Source organism: Acinonyx jubatus, chromosome B3 (assembly GCF_027475565.1).
Source record: "Acinonyx jubatus isolate Ajub_Pintada_27869175 chromosome B3, VMU_Ajub_asm_v1.0, whole genome shotgun sequence".
Lineage (NCBI taxonomy): Eukaryota > Metazoa > Chordata > Mammalia > Carnivora > Felidae > Acinonyx > Acinonyx jubatus.
Genome location: NC_069386.1, coordinates 108,302,903 through 108,327,337, shown reverse-complemented (window position 1 = coordinate 108,327,337; position 24,435 = coordinate 108,302,903). Strand labels below are relative to the sequence as shown.

At 47.7% G+C, this 24,435-nt stretch overlaps 1 protein-coding gene across 15 annotated transcripts in view; it reads right to left on the bottom strand.

Annotated features, from left to right (window-relative positions):
- SYNE2 (spectrin repeat containing nuclear envelope protein 2) overlaps positions 1 to 24,435 on the bottom strand; it is a 343,315-nt gene that overhangs the window by 9,908 nt on the left and 308,972 nt on the right. For 12 of the 15 annotated variants that reach the window (XM_027065882.2, XM_027065880.2, XM_027065884.2 and 9 more), the window contains 9 exons: positions 15,736 to 15,898; positions 8,199 to 8,386; positions 7,529 to 7,679; positions 7,019 to 7,201; positions 5,489 to 5,626; positions 3,969 to 4,163; positions 1,791 to 2,073; positions 1,187 to 1,255; positions 122 to 261 (listed from right to left, as the gene is read on the bottom strand). In XM_027065882.2, the coding sequence (XP_026921683.2) occupies positions 122 to 261; positions 1,187 to 1,255; positions 1,791 to 2,073; positions 3,969 to 4,163; positions 5,489 to 5,626; positions 7,019 to 7,201; positions 7,529 to 7,679; positions 8,199 to 8,386; positions 15,736 to 15,898 (1,510 nt within the window). Of the gene's footprint in view, positions 1 to 121; positions 262 to 1,186; positions 1,256 to 1,790; positions 2,074 to 3,968; positions 4,164 to 5,488; positions 5,627 to 7,018; positions 7,202 to 7,528; positions 7,680 to 8,198; positions 8,387 to 15,735; positions 15,899 to 21,910; positions 23,637 to 24,435 lie in introns of those variants that run through there. The other 3 variants (XM_027065886.2, XM_027065888.2, XM_027065894.2) reach the window with 2 other exon arrangements.

Sequence of the window (24,435 nt, the reverse complement as noted above, 5' to 3'; positions counted from 1 at the left end):
CAAAATCCCCCTTGAAAGTGAGCACACGCAGCATACACCAATCTCTCTCTCTCTCTCTCTCTCTTAAGAATTTCAACTACTAATGCACTTGGGTTATATTCTCAGTGCAGTCGAGACTTACATAGGCTGGTTTATAGGGAGTGCTGGAATCTGAGGGGACGGTTTGTACATTCCTATCACTTCCCATTTGTTTGTAGCGATGCTTGGGGCAGGAAGGGCTGTCAGGAACATGCCATGAGTGGTCCTCAGAAATGGATTTCCCTGAAACAAAACACAGCAAGTGACAGTCCATTCTCTCCAACCAAAGGATTCATACTTAGTTACACAAAAAAAGGTCATGGGTAACATGGCATCAGGTTATAGTATAATATGAGTTCTGCAGCTTTCCTTGCAAAGCATGCACATTTGCAAAATGTCAGTACGCCCCAGAAGGGAATGAAATGAGAGTCATGCAACTGAGCAGCATTGTGCCTTCACTAGATGGGTTCACGATGGAGCACAACACACACAGGATTTTTTGAAGATGAATGGTGTTTTGGAGCCGGGCATCTAGTGGCGGGGACACTGGCAGCGAGGCCAGGTCAAAGGGCCAGAAGGACTGAAGACCTCTCAGGAGTGGGGGAGAGTGAACGTCAGCATGGACCTGGGGACCAGAGGGCCGCTCGTGGCGCTACCCCACCACTGCACATGGCGACGGGGCAGGGAACATAGGTTAGAACTGCAAATCAAGGGAAGGAAGGTTTCTTCTCCTGTGGCTAATGCAACAGTACTTTTACCCCTGCCCACCCATCCTCTTCCCAGGAAGCACCGTAAGCAAGGAAGGAAGGAGTTCCAAACCAAGCCACCGTGAAGAAAGCTTGGTCTATGCCGAAGAACTTCAGTTAGATGGCGGGGGGTGGGGAGGGGGGATTAAAGTTTTAAAAGACACCATGAAGAATTCCCTTCTGCACAGGCCTGAGGGGCAGGAGAAGGACAGCATGGAGACTGCTCCTGTCTGGGCGGGGTTCTGTAAGGAGCACGCAGGTATGTGTGAGTACGGCAGTGTAAATACACCATGACACAAGGACCAAGGCGCATGGTGTCCACAGAAGGCAGAGGTCAGACATGACATGGGAGCGAGGTTTAGGATGCAGTGTTCGCCACAGGAGGCTGCCATGTTGAGACACATGCACGGTCAGGGGCCTACCAGAAGACGCTTTCAAAGTTTTTGTGGTCATTTTAAGATAGGCCTCAGGATTTTCAGGGATTTCTACATCTGAAAAAGAATAATGTCATTTTCCTCACCGCAGGCATCTGTAGATGAATGCCCAAGTATTAAGTTAAAACAGTAGAAACATTGTCAGCTGGGAGGAGAAGAGTAACTACCTTTGATCTGTCTTATTAAAAAGGTTTAAAAAACCGAAAGGATTTTTTTCAGCCGACTCTTGACGGTTTGAAGCCGTTGTGGGAGAGGGGGGAGTCCACAGAAAGAATGGAGACAATCTACCAATGCTCTGAAGAACTCAACTGAAAAGTTCACTGATGAGCCTCCCAGACAGCCAGAGCCATCAGAGAATAGCCTTAATGTCCCCAGGTGAATTTCGTTCCTTTTTCCCTTTCATTCCACCTGTCATAGGAATGAGCCACTCTCAGGGAAGTCAAAGTGGGCAGGACAGAACACAAGAAGCCACAGAGGTCTGGGTCAGCCATGAGCTGGACTCTGGGTCATCCAGAGATGGCCATGTTGCTACAGTGCTAAAAACATAACCAAGTGGGTCAATGTCAAGGGCTCTGGAAACAGGGGCTGTTACCTGATAGTGCACTGTAGTATGGGCCTTCCTCATCATCTTCGTGAGAGGAGGAGCCCCCCACGTCACCTGTGTGATCCCACTCCAGAGGGATGGAGTCCACGCTGACGGGGGTCTCACAGCCAGACCGCTCGGGCCCCGGCGCCGGGGGCACCAGATGACAAAGGGACTGAGGGGAAGAGGGTTCCTCGCTCTCTCTCCTTTTGCGCCAAGAGTCAGCCTGGATCTCTCTGGGGTCCTCCATGTCCGTTTCATTCTCAGAGGCCTCTTTTTCATCTTCCAAGCCCTAAAGTGGGGATGTCCAGTTTTCAGAATGAACCACATTAGAGGCTTGCAGCTGTGAGGTGCACGGGGAGTCTGCCTTGTCTGGCAGTTCCTGAAAATGGCCACTGCCCACATTTCTGTGGCCGCTTTAAAAAAGAATCGGGTTAGGTGCACCTGGGTGGTTCAGTTGGTTAAGCGTCAGAGTCTTGATTTTGGCTCAGGTCAGGATCTCACGGTTTGTGAGATGAAGCCCCGTGTCAGACTCTGCACTGGTAGCATGGGGCCTGCTTGGGATTCTCTCTCTCCCTCTCTCCCTCTGCCCCTCCCCTGGTCACTCTCTCAAAATAAGTAAACTTAAAACAAATTTTTTTTAAAGAAAAAAGAATCAGGTTCCCAGGGCCTAGTTGTGATTATTCTAATTTAGACGCTTTAGTGTGAGGCCCAGAATCTGTATTTTCGGCAAAGCCCAGCCTCTTTCCTAGGAGAAACCTGACATTTGATGGTCTAAGTTAAACAACTTTCCCTAGAAGAAAATGGAGGCCAACATTTTATTAGTGGTTAATGGTAGGTTTCTCCAAGAATCAGAAAATTTTAAATAAAAAAAAAAATGTAAGGCCATTAAGAGTATTCTGGCTAAGATTCACAACTTCATGACTGTATGTACCAGGTTCTTTCTTTCTTACCCCTCAATCTTATTGTTCAGGATACAGAACCTTATTCTTCCTATGTTGTAATGCCTTGGTTTAAGAGAAATGCCTAGAAACTGCTACATTTAGAAAATGAGGAACCTATGGTGACTTTTAAGGCTATGTCTGATGAAGGAATAACCATCAAGTTAGCCAGTTGGAGACACAAAAAAGGAAAAAATGGCCAGTTGTGTTGCTCAATATGGTTATCATGAAAGCTTCTGGCACACAAAGGCAATGAACTTTGAATAGTGGCCTGAATGCCACCTCAACTTCCCAGAAGGTCCCTCTGCCAAGGGAAACTTCACAGTTGCTATGGGAAACTGGTGCTTTTGTCACTTCACAGGTGAGAACAGGGGTGCCCGGGTGGCTCAGTGTCGGCTAAGCGTCCAATTCTTGATTTTGGCTCAGGTCATGATCTCATGGTTTGTGAGTTCGAGCCCTATGTTGGGCTCTGTGCTGACAGTGTGGGGCCTGCTTGGGGTTCTCGCTCTTCCTCTCTCTCTCTGCCTTTCCCCCTGCTCATGCTCTCTGCTTCAAAATAAATAAATAAACTTAAAAAAAAAAGTTCAAAGGTGAGAAGAAGGCACCAGAAAGGCACAAATATTAAAAGCTCCCGACACTGGGGCACCTGGGTGGCTCAGTCGGTCGAGCATCCGACTTTGACTCAGGTCATGATCTCACAGCTCGTGAGTCTGAGCCCCACGTCGGCCTCTGTGCTGACAGCTCGGAGCCTGGAGCCTGCGTCTCCCTCTCTCTCTCTCTCTCTGCCCCTCCCCCACTCTCACTCAGTCTCTCTCTCTCTCTCAAAACGAACAACTTTTTAAGGCTCCCAGACACTAAGAGGAAAAGGCCAACACATTCCCAAATTAATACCGTAAGCAAAACCAGAACATATATCTGCATATCCTACGGGTGCTGACACATGTCAGGAGAGCCCTGGGCTGAGGAACACACAGAAAACAGTTGAGGGGCGCAAAAACTTTCAGAAATGCCGTCCCTTCCATCGGGTAATGGGAGCCCCCACGTTAAGTGTGACTCTGGAGTAATAAAAGCAGAAACAGAACGGTTTTGCTCTCCTTTTTACCATAAAATACGTCACAGCTGACCAGTACATAGGTTTCCAGCTCTGTAAAAATTTGGCCAGACGTCAAGTGTGCGGAGCCCATTCGGTGAACCGTCAAGTTTGCGCAGCCCGGAGGCGCTCCGCACGAGCGTGTGCTCCCCTTACCGGAGCGCGGGAGGTCAGCCGGCGGTGGAACCGCGAGACGCGGCCGAAGACCTCCTGGCAGTAGCGGTGCAGCTCCTCCAGCTCGTCCTCGATCAGCACGGCGTCCAGGGGCTCGCTCTTCTGAATCAGCTGCTCCCCGAACACGATGAGCTGATCGATCTTGTTGGTATTTAATGTAATTTCCTGTTGGAAACCCTATTCAGAATAGGAGAGAGAGACGATTTCAAAGAAGGAAAGTTTCCCTGAGGATCCAGACGATGTCTACTTCGTTCTTTCACCCAGGACGCGAGCTTCATCGATTTTTTAACAAAGCGACAATAAAGATTTAGGTAATTTAAAATGACTGTAGGGGGGCGCCCGGGTGGCTCAGTGGGTTGAGGGTCCGACTTCGGCTCGGGTCATGATCTTGTGGGTTGTGGGTTCGACCCCTGCACTGGGCCCTCTGCTGTCAGCGCAGAGCCCGCCGCCTCCTTCGGATCCTCTGTCCCCCAATCTCTCTCTGCCCCTTCCCCGCACGCGCTCTCTCAAAAATAAATAAACATGAAAAAAATAAATAAATAAAACGATTGTGCGTATTTTTTCCCTCTCCCTTCTGGGCACTGACTTTTGCAATTAAAATAATTCTACATTTGATCTTAGCCAAAAGGCCAAGAAGCGGTTACAATTAAAATAATTCTAAAAGTTTGGCAAGGACAGACATCTACTGCCGCTGGGTGTGAGGGCCAAAACTTGTCTTACTGACACTGAGTGGAAACAAAATTTCTCATAATAAACCACCCGTGGGCATTTGGTCCTGCTGACCCAATAATCACCGCATTGGTGCCGTTACATTAAGGAAGGCAAGGGGCGCCTGGGTGGCTCAGTCGGGGTTAAGCGGCCGACTTCGGCTCAGGTCATGATCTCGCGGTCCGTGAGTTCGAGCCCCGCGTCGGGCTCTGTGCTGACAGCTCAGAGCCTGGAGCCTGTTTCAGATTCTGTGTCTCCCTCTCTCTCTGACCCTCCCCCGTTCATGCTTTGTCTCTCTCTGTCTCAAAAATAAACATTTAAAAATAAATAAATAAATTAAAAAAAAAAAAAAAAGGAAGGCAAATTTCTATTTTTCAACTTCTTTTAAAAGCCCAGGAGGGAATTACAGTAAAATTAAAGCGAAATGCACATATTTGAGACAGCAGAAGAGGTCTGTTCATGAACCCACTCTTGATACATATGTTCTTCCTGCCACACCCCGCACGTTGCATTCCGACTCAAGAGCTGGGGAAAGAGCACCTTGTGAAGTTCTGTTTGGAACCCCGTGGATGATTACAAATGACAAAGAATACAGAGCCTCATGCCAGTGGCCCCTTGACTGTAAGGAACAGTATCCTCTCTCGTGACAACCCTGCGGGACACAGGTGGGGTCAGCCTGGCTGCTTTAACAATTCTGGAATGTGCTCTCAGGGTGTCAGGTGAAGTTTGTGCTTGGCCGGCTCTCCCCTGCAGAGGTGCGTTCTCCCGAGAGGGGCCGTGGGTGCAGGCCTTACATTCAACTGGCGCATCTTGTCGTCGGCGTCGCTCTCCGAGAAGTGCTCCACGTTGGTCAGCTGCAGGTCCATCTCCGTGAGCCACACGAGAACGCTCTCCCGGGTCCCCTCGAATTCTTCCCTCTGGTTGGTGAAATGCTGCAGAAGAGAACCGGGTGTTTGGGTGGATGGCAGAAGACAGTTCAGCAAGGTTACTTTTGGCCAAGACGAAAGGGTACCCCAGGAGACCCACAGGGCATCAGGGCCAGTGTGGGGTTGGGAGCCCGGGCTCTGCTCCTGGCTGTGGGATCACAAACAAGTGCCCCAGCTTCTCTGAGCCTTCGCGTCTTTGTGGGCAAGTGAGGGTGTGGGACCGTGGACTGCGACGTTTCGGGTCCTTTCAGCAATTCTGTAATTCTCCAAGTCAGTGATTTTCCCAACCTGCCCTTTGAGGAACGCCCTCAAAGTCCGGGCCAGGCACCTTGCCTGTTTTTACCTGTTAGCCTTCTGTGGAAGCTTTTGCTTAACAGAAAGATTTAGTAGCTTCGAGATGAAAAGTATGGATGTCGGGGTTAAGCCTGGCCTAGTGCCCCATTTGCCTTCACTGAGGTAATCCTGAATGTGTGCCCTCAGAGAAAGAAGACCCAGATTTATCACCTCCAATTAAGGATGCCTCTTGGGTTACCACCTTAGAGGTGGGCAGCCGATTCTCAGACAGACAGCATTCAGTGCCAAATGACCAGTCACAGTCAAATCGGTGGGAGATAAGGAAATTAGTGCATGGGGGGTTGTCTGAAAAGCTAGCCCACTCCTTCTGGAGGGTTAAAAAAAAAAAAAAAAAAGCCCAGATTTTCATCATCTTAGAATGATTTCAAGAATGTTCTGCCCTGAGAACAGAAGCAGGGGTTAAAATTACTTGCCGCAGCCATAGACCACACTGGCCCGGTCAGTTTGCAACCAGACTCACAAAGGTTAACACCCCAAGCCTTCCACATTCCAGAAATCTCAGATGAATGCCTATTAGATTTAAAAATCCAACCCAACCTTTGAGGTTAGGTCAATGTGCTCTGAAATTCGGAGGATAATCACTGTCCCCAAGCTCCACAATGCAGAGGGGGCTCGGTCTCCAGCTCTCACAGTGCAAGAACCAACGGGACACACAAAAACGGGCAGATGGGCAAGGCGGGGCCTCTTTCCAGGCGAAGAGGCACCTTTGCCACACCGGGTAATGGCAGCGGCCCAGGCTCTGGGCAGTCTGTGAGCCAACGTGCAGGCCTTCCGGGTATCCAGAATTGGAAAAATGACGTGCTTGTTACCACAACTCACATAACCAGGCCCCGCCTAAGAAGCCTATTCTTGGGCAAACAACCTCTTTAAAAAACATGAATGCTGGCAGCTTCGGCTTAAAGCAAAGGGAAGGCCGGCTGGGAGAACGTTCAGGTAGCTGAGGCCGGAAATGAGGTCTACCCATGGCTTCGCTCTAAGCCCGATACCGCACATCGCTTCTCCCCGAAAGGCTACGAGTAAGGCGGGTGATGTAGACAAGGTTACTCTGAGTCTCCGCAGGACGGCCGTGACCCGCTTCTGGAGGTTGTCCCAGCGCTGGTTGCCCTCGTGTACCATCTGCTTCAGCTTGCTGGCCGTGTCCGTGCGGTTCTCCCGGGCCAGCCGCCGGTACTGCTTGTTGATGAGCTCCAGCTGCGTGAGCCTCTCGTGGATCTGCCGCTGGAAGGCCTGTGACACACGGGCCGCGTCAGTGCCAAGGCACGCGGGGGGCCAGCCCGCCCCCTCCCCGGCCCCAGACGGCCCGCCTCGAGGGCTTACCCCCCCAGGATGAAGTGGCGGCGGAGAGCCTGCTTCACCTGCCCTGATGCTAAAGAACGGCCTCTCAAGTTCACCGCGTGCCGCGTCTTGCCCGGCAAAGCGGACTCAGCAGCTGCCGGCAGGCTGCGGACTGCGCCGCCCTGGCCAGAGGTGGGGGGAGCCGGCCCCTTAAGGGAGTCACCTGAATTGCCCAGAGCCTTGATTCCCAGGAGCGGCGGGCTGGAGGGGGGCCCTTACCTCGAACCTCTTCAGCTCTTCTTTGGCATTTGTGTACAACACCTCTGAGGAATTTGGGTAGGCTGCTGTCCTCTCGGCTGACTTGAGCCAGTCCTCAAAGCGGGAGTAATCATCTAGAAATTTCTGCCACAGACGCCACGTCTCTTCGATTCTGATAGGAGGAAAGCACCTCAATATAAGCCAGCCATTTCAACAATGAGCTTCCATTTTTTTTCCCCCTCCCTTGATGGGCCCAATTCCCGACACCCCTCGCACTGGCACTGTTTAGGGGAAGAGACCCTGATATCCCTCTTCTAAGAAATAACCAGGAACGTCCCCTTCTCGGTCAGGACACCTTCTGTCTAGGACTGCCCTTCAGAGTTCCTGAAGTTCACAGAGGTTAGCAGGCAGGAGACAGAGCTCCCACTACTTTGTGGCTAGGGACACAGAGGCACAGTGGCCAGCGTGGTTACACCTCAAGGCCCAGGACTGCTGGGGAAAGCTGTTGCCCTGATTATATTTTTTTCTTGAATAATTCACTTCATGCGCACTGGTCACACCTACTGAGCCTTCTCTGCCAACAGCCTTGGAAGCGGAGTGAACAGAACACAGCTACTCTTCCTGAGATCAGAAGGACGCACGGAGTCTGGCTGACCATGTTCAAAACGTTTAGGGGCGGCTCATTTCTTACTTCATTCGCCGTTCCATTGACATGGCGCAGATGTTCCTCCAGCGTCTGTCCAGGCTTCTGGTGGTCTGCTGGATGGAGTCACACTCGGTCTCGTTGGCACAGGCATCGGAGTCGTGCAGTAGGACATCGCAGATGTTAAACACAGATTCCACCCCTGCGCTGTGTTGTTCGATGTCTCGCTGCAGGTCCTACGGTTTTAATAGAGCAAGGAGCGCCTTGAGGTGGTGGTGGTGGTGGAAAGATTGGCATCAGAGGATCTCCACTCCCCCGAGACCCTCTTCTAGCCCAGGGGGCACAGGCCTCATGCACGTCCACCTTGGGATCAGTAACGATGACCACGTCCCCCCCACCTCTGCACAACCCATGTGCCGTAGCACCCGGCAAAGCTTCAACACTGGCAACAACGGGATTTATTTGTTGAACTGGCTAGAGGGGGTAGGAGATCAAAGGGTACCCTCTTCTGAGAGCCCACTGCCTCACAGACTCTGGGGAGGCATGGCATCCACCCAATATCACCAGACCACAAGGGCCTCCCATTTAGACATGGCTCCTGGGAGGTCTTCCTTGGGAATCTCTTCAGAAGGACCTAAAACTTCAGCAATAGAAACTCTTAACTTTTTATGGGTCACAGAATTCTCGAATCTACTGAGACCTTTGGTCCATCTTCACACCCCTCCCCTCCCCCGCCCCCCCCCCCCCCCGCCCCGCAAATCATGCATGCAGCTGCATGCTGTCCACAGCCTCTCCATGAGCCCATCCTAGGGCTCCATAGCCCCAAAGGAAGAGTCTGGGAGTAGAGACCCCACTTCCCCAACGGATGGGGTCTGAATGAGGGGGCAGGGTCTCTCTGGAGTCTTGTGCCAAACAGTGCTACAGTTCCTAGATTCAGCAAAAAGAGAATTCGTGAAGAGACAATGCATGGTTATGGGGAAAAATGGAAAACCTGTTTAAGAATAAACACAGCTTTGGGGTGCCTGGGTGGCTCAATCGGTTAAGAGTCTGACTCTTGGCCGTTGAGCGTCCGACTTCAGCTCAGGTCATGTTCTCACGGCTCGTGAGTCTGAGCCCCATGTCGGGCTCTGTGCTGACAGCTCAGAGCCTGGAGCCTGCTTGGGATTCTGTGTCTCCCCCTCTCTCTACCCCTCCCACACTCATGCTCTGTCTCTCTCTGTCTCAAAACTAAATAAACAACAACAACAACAAATTAGAAAACAAAATGAATCCGACTCTTGGTATCGGCACAGGTCACGATCTCGTGGTTTTGTGAATTCGAGCCCCACCTCGGGCTCTGTGCTGAGTGTGGAGCCTGCTTGGGATTCTCTCCCTCCCACTGCCCGCCCCCCTGCCCCTCCCCCGCTCATGCTGTCTCCGTCTCTCTCAAAAATAAATTAAAAAACTAAAACAAACAAACAAAACCTCTTAAAAAAAGGATAAACACATCATTTTCAGGTATTGCCCAGAGAATATTTCTGCACACCATGAGAGGGCTGGAGGAGGGAGAAAGGAGAAAGGAGGAGCCTGTTTATTTTGCATTCTGGATGAATTAGGCTTCTCCAGGTATCTAACTTCTGTGGTAAGTGAAAACAGACCACGCTGCTAATCTCAGTATCCAAAGGACATTATGAAGAAACAGCAAAGACAAAGCTAAATCAGCCACTGTTGGCGTAAGTTCCCCGGGTTAAACTGGAGAGATTATTTTATAAACTGCCTGCCACTGTCTACAGAAAGGCAACATAAAAGTTCATTCTGGGTCACCTCAATTATTTAATCGTTTTGGAAATTACTATTAGATAAGACTAGTATTTTCTTACTTTTCTTCTGATAAATGTACAACTTTGATCATTCTCTGCTCAGGCGGATATGAAAGAATAAAACGTTAATGCTCAAACCACATTTTAAATCAAACAGTTTAAAAAAAATTTTTTTTTTTTTAATTTGAGAGAGGGAGAGAGAGAGAGAGCACAAGCAGGGGAGAGGGGAAGAGGGAGAGAGAATCTTAAGCAGGTTCCACACTCAGCATGGAGCTCAACGTGGGGCTTGATCCCACACCCTGGGATCGTGACCTGAACTGAAACCAAGAGTTAGTCGCTCAACCGACTAAGCCTCCCAGGCGCCCATAAATTAAACAGTTTTTAACAGGATCCTAACTGATTAAAAATGAGCACAATGAATTATATTAAGAAAATGTGTTTTCTAGAGGTGCCTGGCTGGCTGGGTTGGGGGAGCTTGTGACTCTTGGTACTGGGTCATGAGTTCGAGTCCCACGCTGGGTATAGGGATTACTAAAAGAAATAAACTTAAAAAAAAATAAATAAAAAGACAGCAGAGGGTGCCTGGGTGGCTCAGTTGGTTAAGCATCCAAGTCCTGATTTTCACTCAGGTCATGATTCCATGGTTTGTGAGATCAAGCCCCATGTTAGGCTCTGTGCCTGACAGTGGAGAGCCTGCCTGGGATTCTGTCTGTCTCTCTCTCAAAATAAATAAATAAACAAAACATTAAAGAACAAAAAAAGAAGAAGAAAGTGCATTTTCTAGTTTGTCACTCTATGTGTCCTATGAAGAGCCATGTACAGGGTGATTTTTTTTTTTTTTTTTTTTTTAAGCTCTGCAGTCCAGGACAAGTGGCGGAAGTCTTCCTGGGGTCCATGCAAGTACCGGCTTTCAAATTACTAAGGTTTAAATAGAACTCAAGCTTTAAGAATTCTCGCCGGCTCGCAGAATTGTCATGGGCTTCCTAAAATGTATTAGCACTGGTAAATGTCTCTTTTGACTTCATTAAAATAATAAGGAATCCTAACATTGGTGTTATATGAGTAATAGTGGCAGTTTTATTTAAAAAAAAAAATTTTTTTTAACATTTATTTTTGAGACAGAGAGAGACACAGCACGAACAGGGGAGGGGCAGAGAGAGAGGGAGACACAGTATCTGAAGCAGGCTCCAGGCTCTGAGCGGTCAGCACAGAGCCCGATGCAGGGCTCGAACCCACGGACCGCGAGATCGTGACCTGAGCCGAAGTCGGACACGTAACCGACTGAGCCACCCAGGCACCCCAATAGTGGCAATTTGAATTGAAAAATGGTACCTGCCCCTGACCTCAGCTGGTAGGGTCTGGTTGAAAATTACTGAAAAGGTCCAGTCTATGGATAAATATGAGGGCTGCATATTTTAATAGACTATTTGCAGTTTCTCTACCTTATTTATTCAGCTTATATTGAATAAAATGGCGATAGAAAACTAACAGCCAGGGTGAATGGGAGAGCAAGAAATGAGCTCTGTGATAGTTTATAGATGACTATCAACATTTTGGTTAACCAAATTGCAAAAATTTTCAAAATTTCCAAACCAGACATTTAAAACACGGCAGCATGATCTACGGATTATAATATGCACTAGTTACTTGGTAAAATATAGAGTAGTGAAGCACACTGAAAAAATGCGAACCATTTAAGTGCCAAACGAGGGACATGTTACGGACTAAACCGATCCCACCACTGATTCCCAGTGAGGCATGAGCATGCACAGTAAATTAGATTTCAAAAACTGCGTAAGTGCAATTTGAAGAAGGGGACTTAAGAAACAACACAAGACGATGTAAAAGATTTTTGCCGATGGTTCTGGAAACCATTTGCGTTGTGTTTCTGTTCCTGAGCAGGTGACCAAGAGCACTGAAGCTGAGAAAGAGTGTAACAGGGGTGGGAGGAATGAGGAGGAAGATCCAAGGTAAGAGGTCGGGGAGAACACGACCAGGAAGGAGGAGAATACAAAACGAACTAAAAAAATAAGATAAAGGGAGAAAAGAAGAAAGTCAGTCTCGGGGCGGGGGAAGGAGGTGGGGGGCAGAAAATCACGTGGGGTGGGGCTCCCATGGTGGCTCCAGATTGACTCTGGGGGGAGGGGCTTGGGTTGGCAAGCCAGTGGGGCAGAGTGGTCGTGGCTTGTGGTTTATGGAGGTTGGTGTTTAGCTGAGTTGGCCTGCTGGGAAGGGGGCTACTGGTAATTACAGAATGGGGGGTACCTAACAGCACCAGCTCCCCATGTTAGCATCTGGCACCCCACAGTGAACCAGGGAGCCAAAGAAAACAGGAGAGAAATGCCCAAGGCTTAATGAAAGTGGTTCATGTTAGAAGTGTCACAAAGGTTGCTACCACTTTCTCTGAAGATGATCTATGCCACAGAAATAACAACGGAACCCTTATTGCTTCAGGATTTCTGCATAAGAGAAGCAAAAACGACCCTCATAAGGTTGACCTCTTACCCAGGGTGTTCCCCAGAACACTGCAATGAGGATCTGGGAAGCACTTTTGCGGGCTTGAGGGCTTCTGCAGAAGGCACTACTAGATGATCCCAAACTTGTAGGTCTTATTTCTGGAAACAATCATGCAACTTATTATACTTAGTGATAGAAACTCAAGTAAGGTTTTTTTTAACAGCCCACATATAATTCTTTTGTGTGACACATTTCTGTTTTTCGTGTTTTTGGTGAAGGCTTTAAGGTCTGGTTTTGGTATAATTTTTTTTTTTTTAAACAAAAATACTAAAAGTTTGCTCAGGACATGGGTGGTAAGTGGAATTTTGAGTGCCCAAAGATAACCATGTCCTTGTCCCCAGAATCTGTGAATACGTTGGGCTACATGTCAAAGGAGAATTCAAGTTGCCAATTAGCTGACCTATTATCCAGGTGGCCTAGTGTGATTAGGGTCCTTAAAAGTGGCAGAGGGAGGCAGAAGGGTCAGTCAGAGGGAGGAGGGACTGTGAAGGAAAAGCACAGACAGATGCCATGTTGCTGGCTTTGCAGATGGAGGAAGTGGCCATGAGCCAAGCAATGTGGGCGGTCTCCAGAAGCTGGAAAGGGTAAAAAAAATGGGTTCACCCCTGCGGCTGCCACAAAGAAATGCAGCCCATCTGACACCTTCATCTTAACCTGGGGTCACACTTCTGACCTCCAGAACTGTAAGATAATAAATTGGGGTCTAAGTTGCTAAATTTGTGGTAAATTTGTTAAAGCAATCATAGAAAACTCCTACAACATCTAACTTCCTTACAGTAACGGTAGTCCTAAACACCAACTCTTTAATTGGCTTTGGATTACTATGAGATAAGAACTCCTTGATGGTGATTCTGAGTTCTGTGAAGAGGGAAGCTTCAAATCAACCACAGTGAAATTATGGACCATTTCAATACAGGACCAAACCAGGCCCGGAGGATGGCAGCTGCTCCAAATTGTATCCTTTGGGGGATACAGTCCCTGCAATTTAATGTTTTGGCACACTCAGGTTTATAAAACATTAACACACATTATTGACTCCTGCCAAATTTTTCCTCTTAAAGGAAAAATATACTCAGCTTCTGTTTATCTGAAAAAACTCACCACTCAGGGTGAATTGCTATTTGCAAGACCTGTCTGTAAAGAGACTGCTCAGGGAATTTATCTTAGTGGATCAAACTTGCAAACAAAGCTGATAATGTCCAGTAGCTGTGACTCCACTGAGAAGGCCATTAAAATCCGTTCAATGTCCATTAACATGGTACTTCTATCAGTATTCATTTCTCCACAAAGCAAAGACAGCATTGAGATGGTCTCCATGAAAAAGACATACTTCAATTTCTGAGGCTAAGTATTTTTACTTAGTAGCATTGCTAAATCATACTAATTTGAAAGTGAGAGAATAGGCATTGTTTAAACAGGAATAGTAATAGACCGAATAAAGATCTAAGTCAAGAGTAATGGCTCTATTTTATGGTAGCATGAGATGTCACTTATTCCCGTTAAAAAGACTGACTTGAACTCAAGGGAATTCGTCATCAATTTATCATCACCTTCTGCCCTCGAATCTAAGAAGTTTCAGCCCTAGTTCTTTCTCTAAGAACAGCTGTTACCTGTGGGTGAATCTTTCTGGTGAGCTGACAGGTAGCAAACACTAAGACTTTGGAGATAATGTGAAGAAAACATGTATGAATGTGAGAACCTGATGACAACCATATTGCTTATATGGTCAAAACAGAATCTGCTCACAGGTCCGAGAAAAATCTATGAAGGTGAAGGAAAGCTACTGAAAGGATAATGTAAACTTAATTTTTAAGTAGGCTCCACACCCAGCACGGAGTGCAGTGTGGGGCTGGAACCCACAATACCGAGATCAAGACCTGAGCTGAGATAAAGAGTTGGACACTTGGGGCCCCTGGGTGGCTCAGTCAGTTGAGCGTCCGACTACGGCTCAGGTCATGATCTCGCTGTCTGTGAGTTCGAGCCCCACGTCGGGCTCTGTGCTGACAGCTTAGAGCCCAGAGCCTCCTTCGAATTCTGTGTCTCCCTCTCTCTCTGACCCTCACCTGCTCACGCTTTCTCAAAAATAAAAATGAACATTAAAAAAAAATTTTTAAAAAGAGTCAGATACTCAAACGACTGAGCCACCCAGGTGCCCCAATACAAACTTAATTTAATTTAATGTTTTTTTTAGAGTTTATTTATTTTGAGAGAGTGCAAGTGAGCGCTGAAGAGGGGCAGAGAGAGAGGGAGAGAGAATCCTAAGCAGGCTCCTCACTGTCAGCACAGAGCCTGACGCGGGGCTCAATCTCATGAACCTCAAGATAATGAGTTGGGTGCTTGGGGCACCTGGGTGGCTCAGTCATTTAAACATCCGACTTCGGCTCAGATCACGATCTCGCGGTTCACGGGTTCGAGCCCCGCGTCAGGCTCTGTGCTGACAGCTCAGAGTCTGGAGCCTGTTTGGGATTCTGTGTCTCCCTCTCTCTGTGTCTCTGCCTCTTATAGTCTATCTGTCTCTCTCTCTCTCTCTCTCTCTCTCAAAAGTAAACATTAAAAAAAAAACAAAAAAGAGTCGGACGCTTAACTGACTAAGCCACCCAGGCATCTTAAACTTAATTTTAAAAATAAAGACAAGCTCCAGGCACTGCATAGGAGAATAAACTTGTGAATATGAGCCCATGGAAGTCAGGAAAGTGAACTTGATAAGTCAGTGACATCAATGAGCACCCACCAGGTTAGTGTGATGTTAACACTGGCAGGACTCAGTGGTTTCACACTGTGGAGTTTCCAGGGTTGGCGCTGAGGGTATGTAACTGATGAGAGAAATGTACAGAGTACCGAAGGGGCTTCCTAAGCATGTTGTTTATCATACCTTTCCCCTCCTAGCATCAGTTGTATTGTCCCATGAAAACTTTTCCTGGTTAAAAAATTTATTTTTCTTTCAATTCATTGCCTCCCAAAACGATACGACCAAAAACAAAACAAAGATCCAAGTTTAAAAAAATACATAAGCAAAAAACCTTATTTACCGCTAAGACCTCTTTCTCAAACACTGATCTCACAAAGAGGTATGTGAACGTGGTGGCAGAGGGGCACTCAAGACATATCATCTCACACATACAAGGACATGGACACTGGTCAGTTTTCTCTGGAAAAACACACCAATATTATGAAATGTGAACACGCTAAAAGACACAGCCACTACGGGGAAGGTCTGAGTTAGCAGATATCATAGGCACCTATATGCTGACAAAAGTTTGTTTGCCCACCTGCTGCTCGGCGAGCCTCTTCTGGATCTCTTGATCGTCACAGACGTCATAAACAACAGGCTTAGAAAGCTCTGACTCAATTCGAGCCAACCAGGTGCGAAGGTTGCTCATGTTTTTGTCCAACTGCTGAATAAACGCAAAGGTCTCCTTCAGCTTCTTCACCCTAAACGTATTTGCAGGAAAAAAAGGAGGTTAAAAAAAAAAAAAAGCCCAACGTTGAGTGGTGAGAAAAAGAAGGTGTCACAGGATAAAAAGCAGCTTATGTTGGTTATTGATTTTATAGCAGGAACAGCTCTCACGTCACGGATAGGAGTTTTCACAGAATATGTGACACTTCACAAATTGCTGGTCTGGTTGATTTTCAAATGCACTATGAGTTAATCCACCCCTACAAATATGAAGTCCTATCTTTCCCAGAGTAGGATCCCCTAAGACCCAGTACCTCTTTCTAGGGCTGCGGAGGAAAGAGGAGATGCTATCCCCGCTCTCTCTAGGTTAAAACAACCACGCTTGATTTCTGTCCAGTTTCTGTCTTGGGTATGCCTGAGATCGCGGCGGTCAGGGACATTCCCCGATGGTTTAAAGGCGTTACGTGCCTGGCTCGCTTGGTGATTATCTGGCCCATGATGATGCTCGTGGAACCCTCCTCTTGAGCAAGCACAAAACATATGCTAAAGCCCACCGCATCCAATCTAAGGGGTTGAGGGTGCCACACACATATACCCAGCCCGTTACGGGGCCGCTGTGCCAGGCCAAAAAGGGAGGAGGGAGTGGGGAGGAGGGACAGGCCAGGATAATCTGCAAGCACCGTTCTAAATCCATCTGCCTCCTACTCCGTGTGGAGCGGATTTGAACGGACACACACGGCGTCAGTATAATTGGTGAGCTCACTGGCGCCTCAAGGTACTGTCGGGGGGGGGGGGGAAACGGCTTGTTCTGGGGATCTGTGGATTCTCAGCGAATCTCAGCGACTTGAAGTAACAGCCGTGACGCCAAGTTCCCATTGACCAAGACTCAGGTTACAAGGTGCCTTCAGAACTCCATCCCACAGCACTACGGAAAGAAAAACTGAGGCTCCAACTCACCAGCAATGCACTGTATTCCCTGCCACCATTTCTTCCCAGGTTGCCTGTGACCAGTTCCCTTGCGCCCTCCTTGCCCTCCTCCTCCTCCCCACCTGTGGGTCTGCGGCCAAAGTGTACATTTGGGGTGGCATGGCCGATCCACGCATGCTCCGCTGCTTTCACAGTCCTCGCCCCACCCTGTCGTATCAGTTTAATCCCCTGACCTTTTCAAGTTGTCCAGCATGCAGTGGCCTCTCTGCCTCTTTCTCTGCACTCTGCAAAGTGGCTCCCCTTCCCTTCTCCTGGAGCCTCCAGCACGGCTCACCGAAGACACTGGGGGGCCCCTGGCCCACGTGCTCCCGCAGCACCTGGGACCTCCTGCCCTGTGTTGCGTCTGCGTCTCTCATTCGCTATCCACCCATCGCAACAGAGCCCGTGCTGGCCAGGCTGCACGGGGCTCCCTACCTCTGCCAGCCCAGTACCTCCCACACTGCCTGGTGGGCGGCGTTGACAAACATTTGTTGCATGAATAAATGCGTAAGAGCATCTCCACTACAAACGTAGACCACAGAATTGTGTGGTTTTTTAATTTTTTTAAATGTTTTCATTTATTTTTGAGAGACAGAGCACAAGTGGGGGAGGGGCAGAGAGAGAGAGGGAGACACAGACTCCGAAGCAGGCTCCAGGCTCTGAGCTGCCAGCACAGAGCCTGACGCGGGGCTCGAACTCATGAACCGCGAGACCACGACCCTGAGCCTAAGTCGGATGTTTGACCGACTGAGCCACCCAAGCGCCCCAGAATTGTGTGTTTTAATTTTTATTTATTTATTTATTTTTGAATCCTACCATCAACCAAATCAACCCTGGGGACTGACGTCTAGCTCCAGCTCTCTTACCAGCTGGTTTTCTGATTTAGGAAAAATCCTTTTGTTTCAGCCTCCTCATCTCTAGTAGGCTTCTGAGGTCCCTCAAGGTCCAGGGAGGTGATAATATCTGGGTGAAGTTACGGCCAGAGTTCTGGAAGTGAGCAGACCTGGGTCTAAGTCCCATTGCACCATGTATGGGCTTTGCACACTGCAAGGAGCCCAACTGTCCTGATTCCCAGTTTCCTGGTCATCCACCTTGCAGGTGGTTCTGAGCCCCAAAACAAAAGGACGTGTGTCAAGTCTTTGGCACAGAGCGAGAACTCAATATTAGTTCTTATTGCCACTGGGATTACACGATGCTACAACACCACCTCATTTACACGACACCGGACCTCACAAAGTCCTTTCATAAATATTTATTCTCAACAGTGCCAGGAGGGAGGCCAGCTTAGGAGGCGGCCACGGAGTCCGGTGGTAAAGAGCACAGACTTTGTGGTGAGGGCCTCGGTTTGAATCCTAGCTCTGTTTAAGCTCATCTGAAAAACTGTCAACAGCAGTTAGTCCCTTCCTTCACTGGGTGGCTGAGAGGGTTGAAGGAGATATAAATACATGAAATGCATTTGGCACTGAGCCTAACAGAGATAAATGCCCAGAAACCACGATCGAGAGGATTTTCATGGTGGTTAAGTTTTTCCAAATTACAATCTTACTGCAAATACCACAAGGAGTTCCTTTCAAAGCCTCAAGATGATTTATTAAAAAGGAAGAAACAGAATCTGGGGCCAGGCTTGGACGCAGTTGTAACCTAGATCCTGCCTTCGTCCCTGTGGCTTTCGAGGGACACCCTCCTCCCCCCAGTATCTTGTCACCCCGACTGCCTAGGGATCAGAAAGGACATGCCAGACAATGCCAGAGGAGCTGGGAAACCCAGGCCCTATTGGACAAGGAGTCTTCCATGCAGTTTGCGAGGGGCTGCCCTTCTGGAAGCTCTGGCTGGAGAGGCAGCCCAGCCCTGAGAGCTCCCTAGAATGGAGGGGAGAGGAGGGTCAGCAGCCTCCGCACAGCTCTCCTGCCTCCACCTCCATCCAGCACCTGACCCTACGCCATCCTCAGCATCCCAACCTCTTTATTTTAAAAAGAAAAGTGCTAAAATGCAATTCTTTAAATGGGGGGGGGGGGGGCGGCTAGCAGACAAAAGAACCTGGATGTAAACAGAGACGAAGCGACCTTGAATCCTATTAATCCCAGGGTGAGACGTACAATAAGTGGGGGTGGGGCGCAGTAGGAGGCAGGTGGAAGAATAATTTACTTGGCTTCACCAGGACTGATACTCCAGGCCAGTGACGTCCAAAATGGAGCGCTCAAGACAATCCAATGGAGTATGGGAACAAAATGTTAGACTTTCTAGAGCTATCCCATTCTTTTGAAGCGTCTACACTGGGCACACTTTAGAATTCACAAACTTTACGACCATGTGGAACAACTACAGACCACGCTGACACGTACCTGTGCCAGGTCTGTCGTGCTTTATACACGGGCAACTCATTTAACCCTCCTGGCGATGTTAGGAGATCAGTACTATTAGCATCCCCATTTGACAGAGGAGGTAACTGTGGCACAGGGATCAAATAACTTGCCCCAGTCACATGATGATTAAATGGCAGAGGCAGGATTTCAACCTGGGCATGCTGTTCTTAGGCTCTTTCCTCATAGCAACTCATATAAACCTACATACGCTAACGTGCACGCACGAGCCCATGAGATAACGTTAGGCATGGGATGCCTTTTGTTGCTGTAGGGAACATGATTAGAAGTCCAGAGTCGTGGCTCTAGGATACGCTGCGGGGGTAGAAGCCCGTCCACCAAGTGCTATACTTCGGGTGCTCCCAGTTGCCCCTCCATGATTTCCTTTCAGTAAGCATTTAACCATGTGCTTTGTCTTGGATCCTGTGCAGATCCCAAGGATTCAGGAGACAACTGAAATACAGATCTTATTCCCGAAGAGCTGATAATCTAACTGAGATTGAATTTCGACATTATAATAACAATATAGGAGGCGTTTCATAAATATCTTTTGAATGAGTAAAGGAGGTTCACCCATACCTTCAAATTTGTCCTTTTCAGAAAACACATAGCTAGGTTCTATGTTAAAGGAAAGAGGGAAAGGTCAGAGCACCTCTAAGCCATCTTGCCACAGAACAATTTGCTGCCACATTGCAAGCCCTACATGCTCCTCTTCGTATTTTATTATTTTTATTTTTATTAAAATTTTTTTTTTAACGTTTATTTATTTTTGAGACAGAGAGAGACAGAGCATGAACAGGGGAGGGTCAAAGAGAGAGGGAGACACAGAATCCGAAACAGGCCCCAGGCGCTGAGCCGTCAGCACAGAGCCCGACGCGGGGCTCGAACTCACAGACCGTGAGATCATGACCTGAGCCGAAGTCGGACGCTTAACCGACCGAGCCACCCAGGCGCCCCTCCTCTTTGTATTTTAACTGCAGGTCCTTTAGCATGTAGAGAATAGTCCTGAAATGGAAATTATTCCATATAGATGAATTTGATATTAAAAGCCTCCATCACACATTGCAAGCCTTAGGTCTGAGACATAGAATGATGCTAGCCGGACTTGGTCTGGTTCCATACAGGGCAAGCGAAATATTGACAGGCCCACAAATCATACGTACACTTAGGTCAAATTAAAGAGAAAGGGAAGGTAGGAGGAAAAGAAAAGAAGAACGTTGCCAAGAAGCTATAAAAGATTCTCCTAATCAGGATCCAACCTTACCCCTGTGTCCCAACGTCCGACTGAGGACGAAATATCCAAAAGTGCATGGTGATTTAAATAAATGTTGTTGTTGTTTTTAGATAATCCCGTCACAACTTACTTTAGGAACCCTCACGTGTACTGTTGAGTTTGTAGCGTATTCTATGCAGATACTGTAATCTGATTATCACCTTTCCAGGGTCAAGAAGTATGGGTCATTTGCCAACCCAGGCAACCAACCTCCATGGTAGGCCTTGTTAATATCGCTCTTGGAAAAATTTAAATCTCTAGTTCATGTTGAGAAACAAGGAAACCCATTCAGAACCCAGACCGCTGGCACAGGGAAGCAACCACAATATTGCATCACATCAACCATGGACGCAGTTTGTTTACGTGGCTCATCGTCTCTAACTTGCCCATGTTTCACCCAGGTGCACCACATATAGAAATCCTGTTTCTCTACAAACAATAAGTGTGATTTCCCGAGTCAAAGTCTAATTCTGAGGATTGGGAGAACAACATTTTTAGGTGCAAAGGGGAAGTTTCTCACCTGTGTAGATTACTGGAAGACCTTTTTATATGAAATCAAACAAAAATAAGAATTTTTACTAAGAGTAGCTACAAATTAGGAGATCTTTTGCAGGGATTATGGGTAGAAATGCAGCAGATAATCAAGGTGAATAAAGTTTTATTTTAATAGTGATAGATCAGAATACAATACTTATGAGCCCTGTCTCCCTCTAAAACAAACAAAACCAAATCTGGTTAGTATATTCTATGTAGCAGACCTAAGGCTTACAACATGTGATGGAGGTTTCTAGTATCAAATTCATCTATATGGAATAATTTACCCTTCAGTCCTATTCTCTACATGCTAAAGGGTCTACAGCTAAAATACAAAGACCTTAGATCATCATCAATGAAAAAAATCCTATGCCAATGTGGACAGCATAACTTAAAAAATACTGAAAACCGAGATGGTCAAAATATCTGAATTTGTGCAGAAACAAACAGCTACTCAAACCTTGGGGGCAGCTGTCAGCTGCTAAAAACACCATACAGATTCTGTACAACTACATCTTTTTACGTGACTAAACAGCTTTATAGTAAGATAATCAATTACTCCAAGATCTTGAAGCCCTGATTTGAGACATTCGAGCTAATCGTCTCTTTGAAGCATTCATGTCGCCGGAGGACTTCCATTTTCCACACAGCATAATCACCCCTCTCCCTTGCTTGTCAAAAGCTGGGCGCAGACGCCACACTCGCGAGCTGACACTGGGAGAGAACCCATCCCCCCCTCCCCATGGCTGAGCACACACACACACACACACACACACACACACACACACTCCACAGCCACCATCTCATCCATCGCTCCTATTGTAACCAAAATGAGGGAGCAAGAAAGGGAGACATACAGAGGCAGCAGCCGCCCCTCGGCCATATGCTGGGCTGATGGCTGAAATGGCACTTACTGTTGATGAGAAAAAACCATTCCTTCTGTTTAGGGGAAGCTCCAAGTTCCCGGCTGCACCTCCACCTCCCGGGCCAAGGCAGCCCCTCCCCCGGCCACCCGCCAGTCCATCCCCTGGCTCAGCATCCGAGCGGCCGCCCTCCCGCAGGCTCGGGCCACAAAGCAGCGCCCCCAGGAAGGGAGCCGACCTGCCTCTCGGCTCACTGCAGTTTTAATCTCCGTTTTCTCCCTTCCAATAAACAAATATCTCCAGCTCCTTCCTCTCTCTCTCACACACACAGTCTTTGTTCTGACGCTACAGGATTGCAATGCTGGGGGAAGAAAGTCACAGTGTTATCTTGGCTGTGGGTTATTTATGAAGTGCTGTAAACAGTGGGAAGAGAAACATTTAGGTTTGGGGCATGGGAAAGAGGATTTCTGTCCTCCTCAAACCAAATTTTGGCTTCAGATTGGAAAGAACTGGTGAAACTGGAAACCCCTGAGTCCAACAGGGATACCCTCCTAGGGTGCTCCTGAGGAAGAAATTTCCAGGGAATGCGGGGGTGGGAGGTGGGTTTCTGCCCTGCCTTTTTAGCCCTGTGCATCCTGGTTTAGGAAAAGGCAGAGAGTTCACCAACTCCATTCCTCCGCCTTTTGCAAAAAAATTCTATGTTATAGCACAAATGGAGTTCAAGACTTTGCAGAGGAAGAAGATTTTGCAATTTTCCTTGTTAGCTCCTCCCAGGATTGACCATAATGTCTCTGAAAATTCCTCCATATCCTTAATCTGGGTTTCTCTAGGGTATCCCAAGTGGCTGTTTACCAGAGCACCCTTGGTTTGTGTCCAGCCCCTTTCAGACTTACTCTCAGCTTTATTTGAAGCCTCAACAATATCATTTCTCATGGGTCCCTAAAGCCCAACATACCGTAATTATTATATCCCCACCTTGAAACACAGCGAGCACATTCTAGACCCGTGAAATTAAGAGGACAGGTTTGGAAACCGTTCTCCCCAAATGCAACATCTAACTGGTGCCTACACGCTTAGCTGTCCCTGGGACCTGCTAAGTATGATCCCCCAAAGACTAGTACATTGGACCTGCTGATGCTGCCCGATGCTGTCCGTTCACTGACCCCCTGGTGGTTGCGGTCTTCTTGAGGAAACTCCCCAACCCTCAGGGCCCAGGAGCAGCAGCCCCATGCTCCGGAGGGGGAAAGATCAGGCTGATGGGAAGGAAAATGGAGATGGGGAGGGTGACCTCACATCTGGCTTCTCCTGCACTAAAATCTCTAAATCCTTCCAGTTGTACTGGATCAGGCCAGAGCAAGTCGACTCTATGACTAGCAGCATTGTTTGGTCTTCCAAAATAACCTTGAGAAAATACAGATAAAAAGAGAGCAAGGAAAAACTTTATCAATTTAAAAAGGCACACATCTCCCTGCCCATTCTGCAAGGGATGGAAAACACTCCCAACACACGGTCGCCATGGTAATAACTGCTAGGTTTAAATGACAAAATTTTAATTGCTACTATTGTGAAACAGGTGAGGTTTTCATGTTTGGTAGGTGAAATGTGAAAATTATGCTTAGTTAAAAAGTTTCTTTTCATGGACTTGATTCTTCTGATAGTGAGAACTATCTAGTCTAAACAGGGAGGGATCATATGGGAGCATGCCTGAGCAAGTCCCCCCTTGAAACACTGGCTTAAGGATATCAAGTCTGCTAATGACGTTGCCATCAAGAGAAATTAAATTTTTTTTTTTAAATCTGTATTTTTTAGAGAGACCATGAGCAGGGGAGGGGCAGAGAGAGAGAGGGAGACACAGAATCTGAAGCAAGCCCTAGGCTATGAGCTGACAGCGCAGAGCCCAACGTGGGGCTCAAACTCACGGACAGTGAGATCATGACCTGGGCCAAAGTCAGGCTTAAGTGACAGCCACCCAGGCGCGCCAACCATCAAGAGAAATTAAAGAGAAAGGTAAAAACATTGAGGACATTTTTTCTTAAGGAAAAGAAAAAATAAAGCCCCCGTGGTTCCTTTTTCCATAATGAACATTCAGAAAAAACAGATAAGCAAAAAGAAAACCGAAATCACTGATGATGCCAACACCAACAGATAACCAATGTAAACATTCTGGGGTATGTCTTTCCATCCAGTGGTCCCGTCTGTTTTAGGCACTGACAGCCTTGACCAGATCATTCACACATACTGCTAGAAAGAGTCTTTAAAAAGAGCCTCCTTCTCCTCAGCTACTTCTCCCCAGGTCTCTGAAGAGGCTCCACAACCAGCCAAAGTGACTTAGCAAAGACAGACTGACCAGTGGCCACAGGGCTCCTACTTCATAGGATGAAGCTAGGGGTTTACTGAATGCAATGGGGAGGGGTTTCTGGGAAACAAAAGTAGATGGGTTTTTAAGGAGTTCAACTGTTGGGTTTCTGAAATCCAGGTAGACACAGATGAGAAGTAGGACTGAATTTTCCTCTGGCATCAGTCCCATTGAAGGCAAGATGGTGGGGAGGTGGGGGGGGGGGCGGGCAGGACCCCCT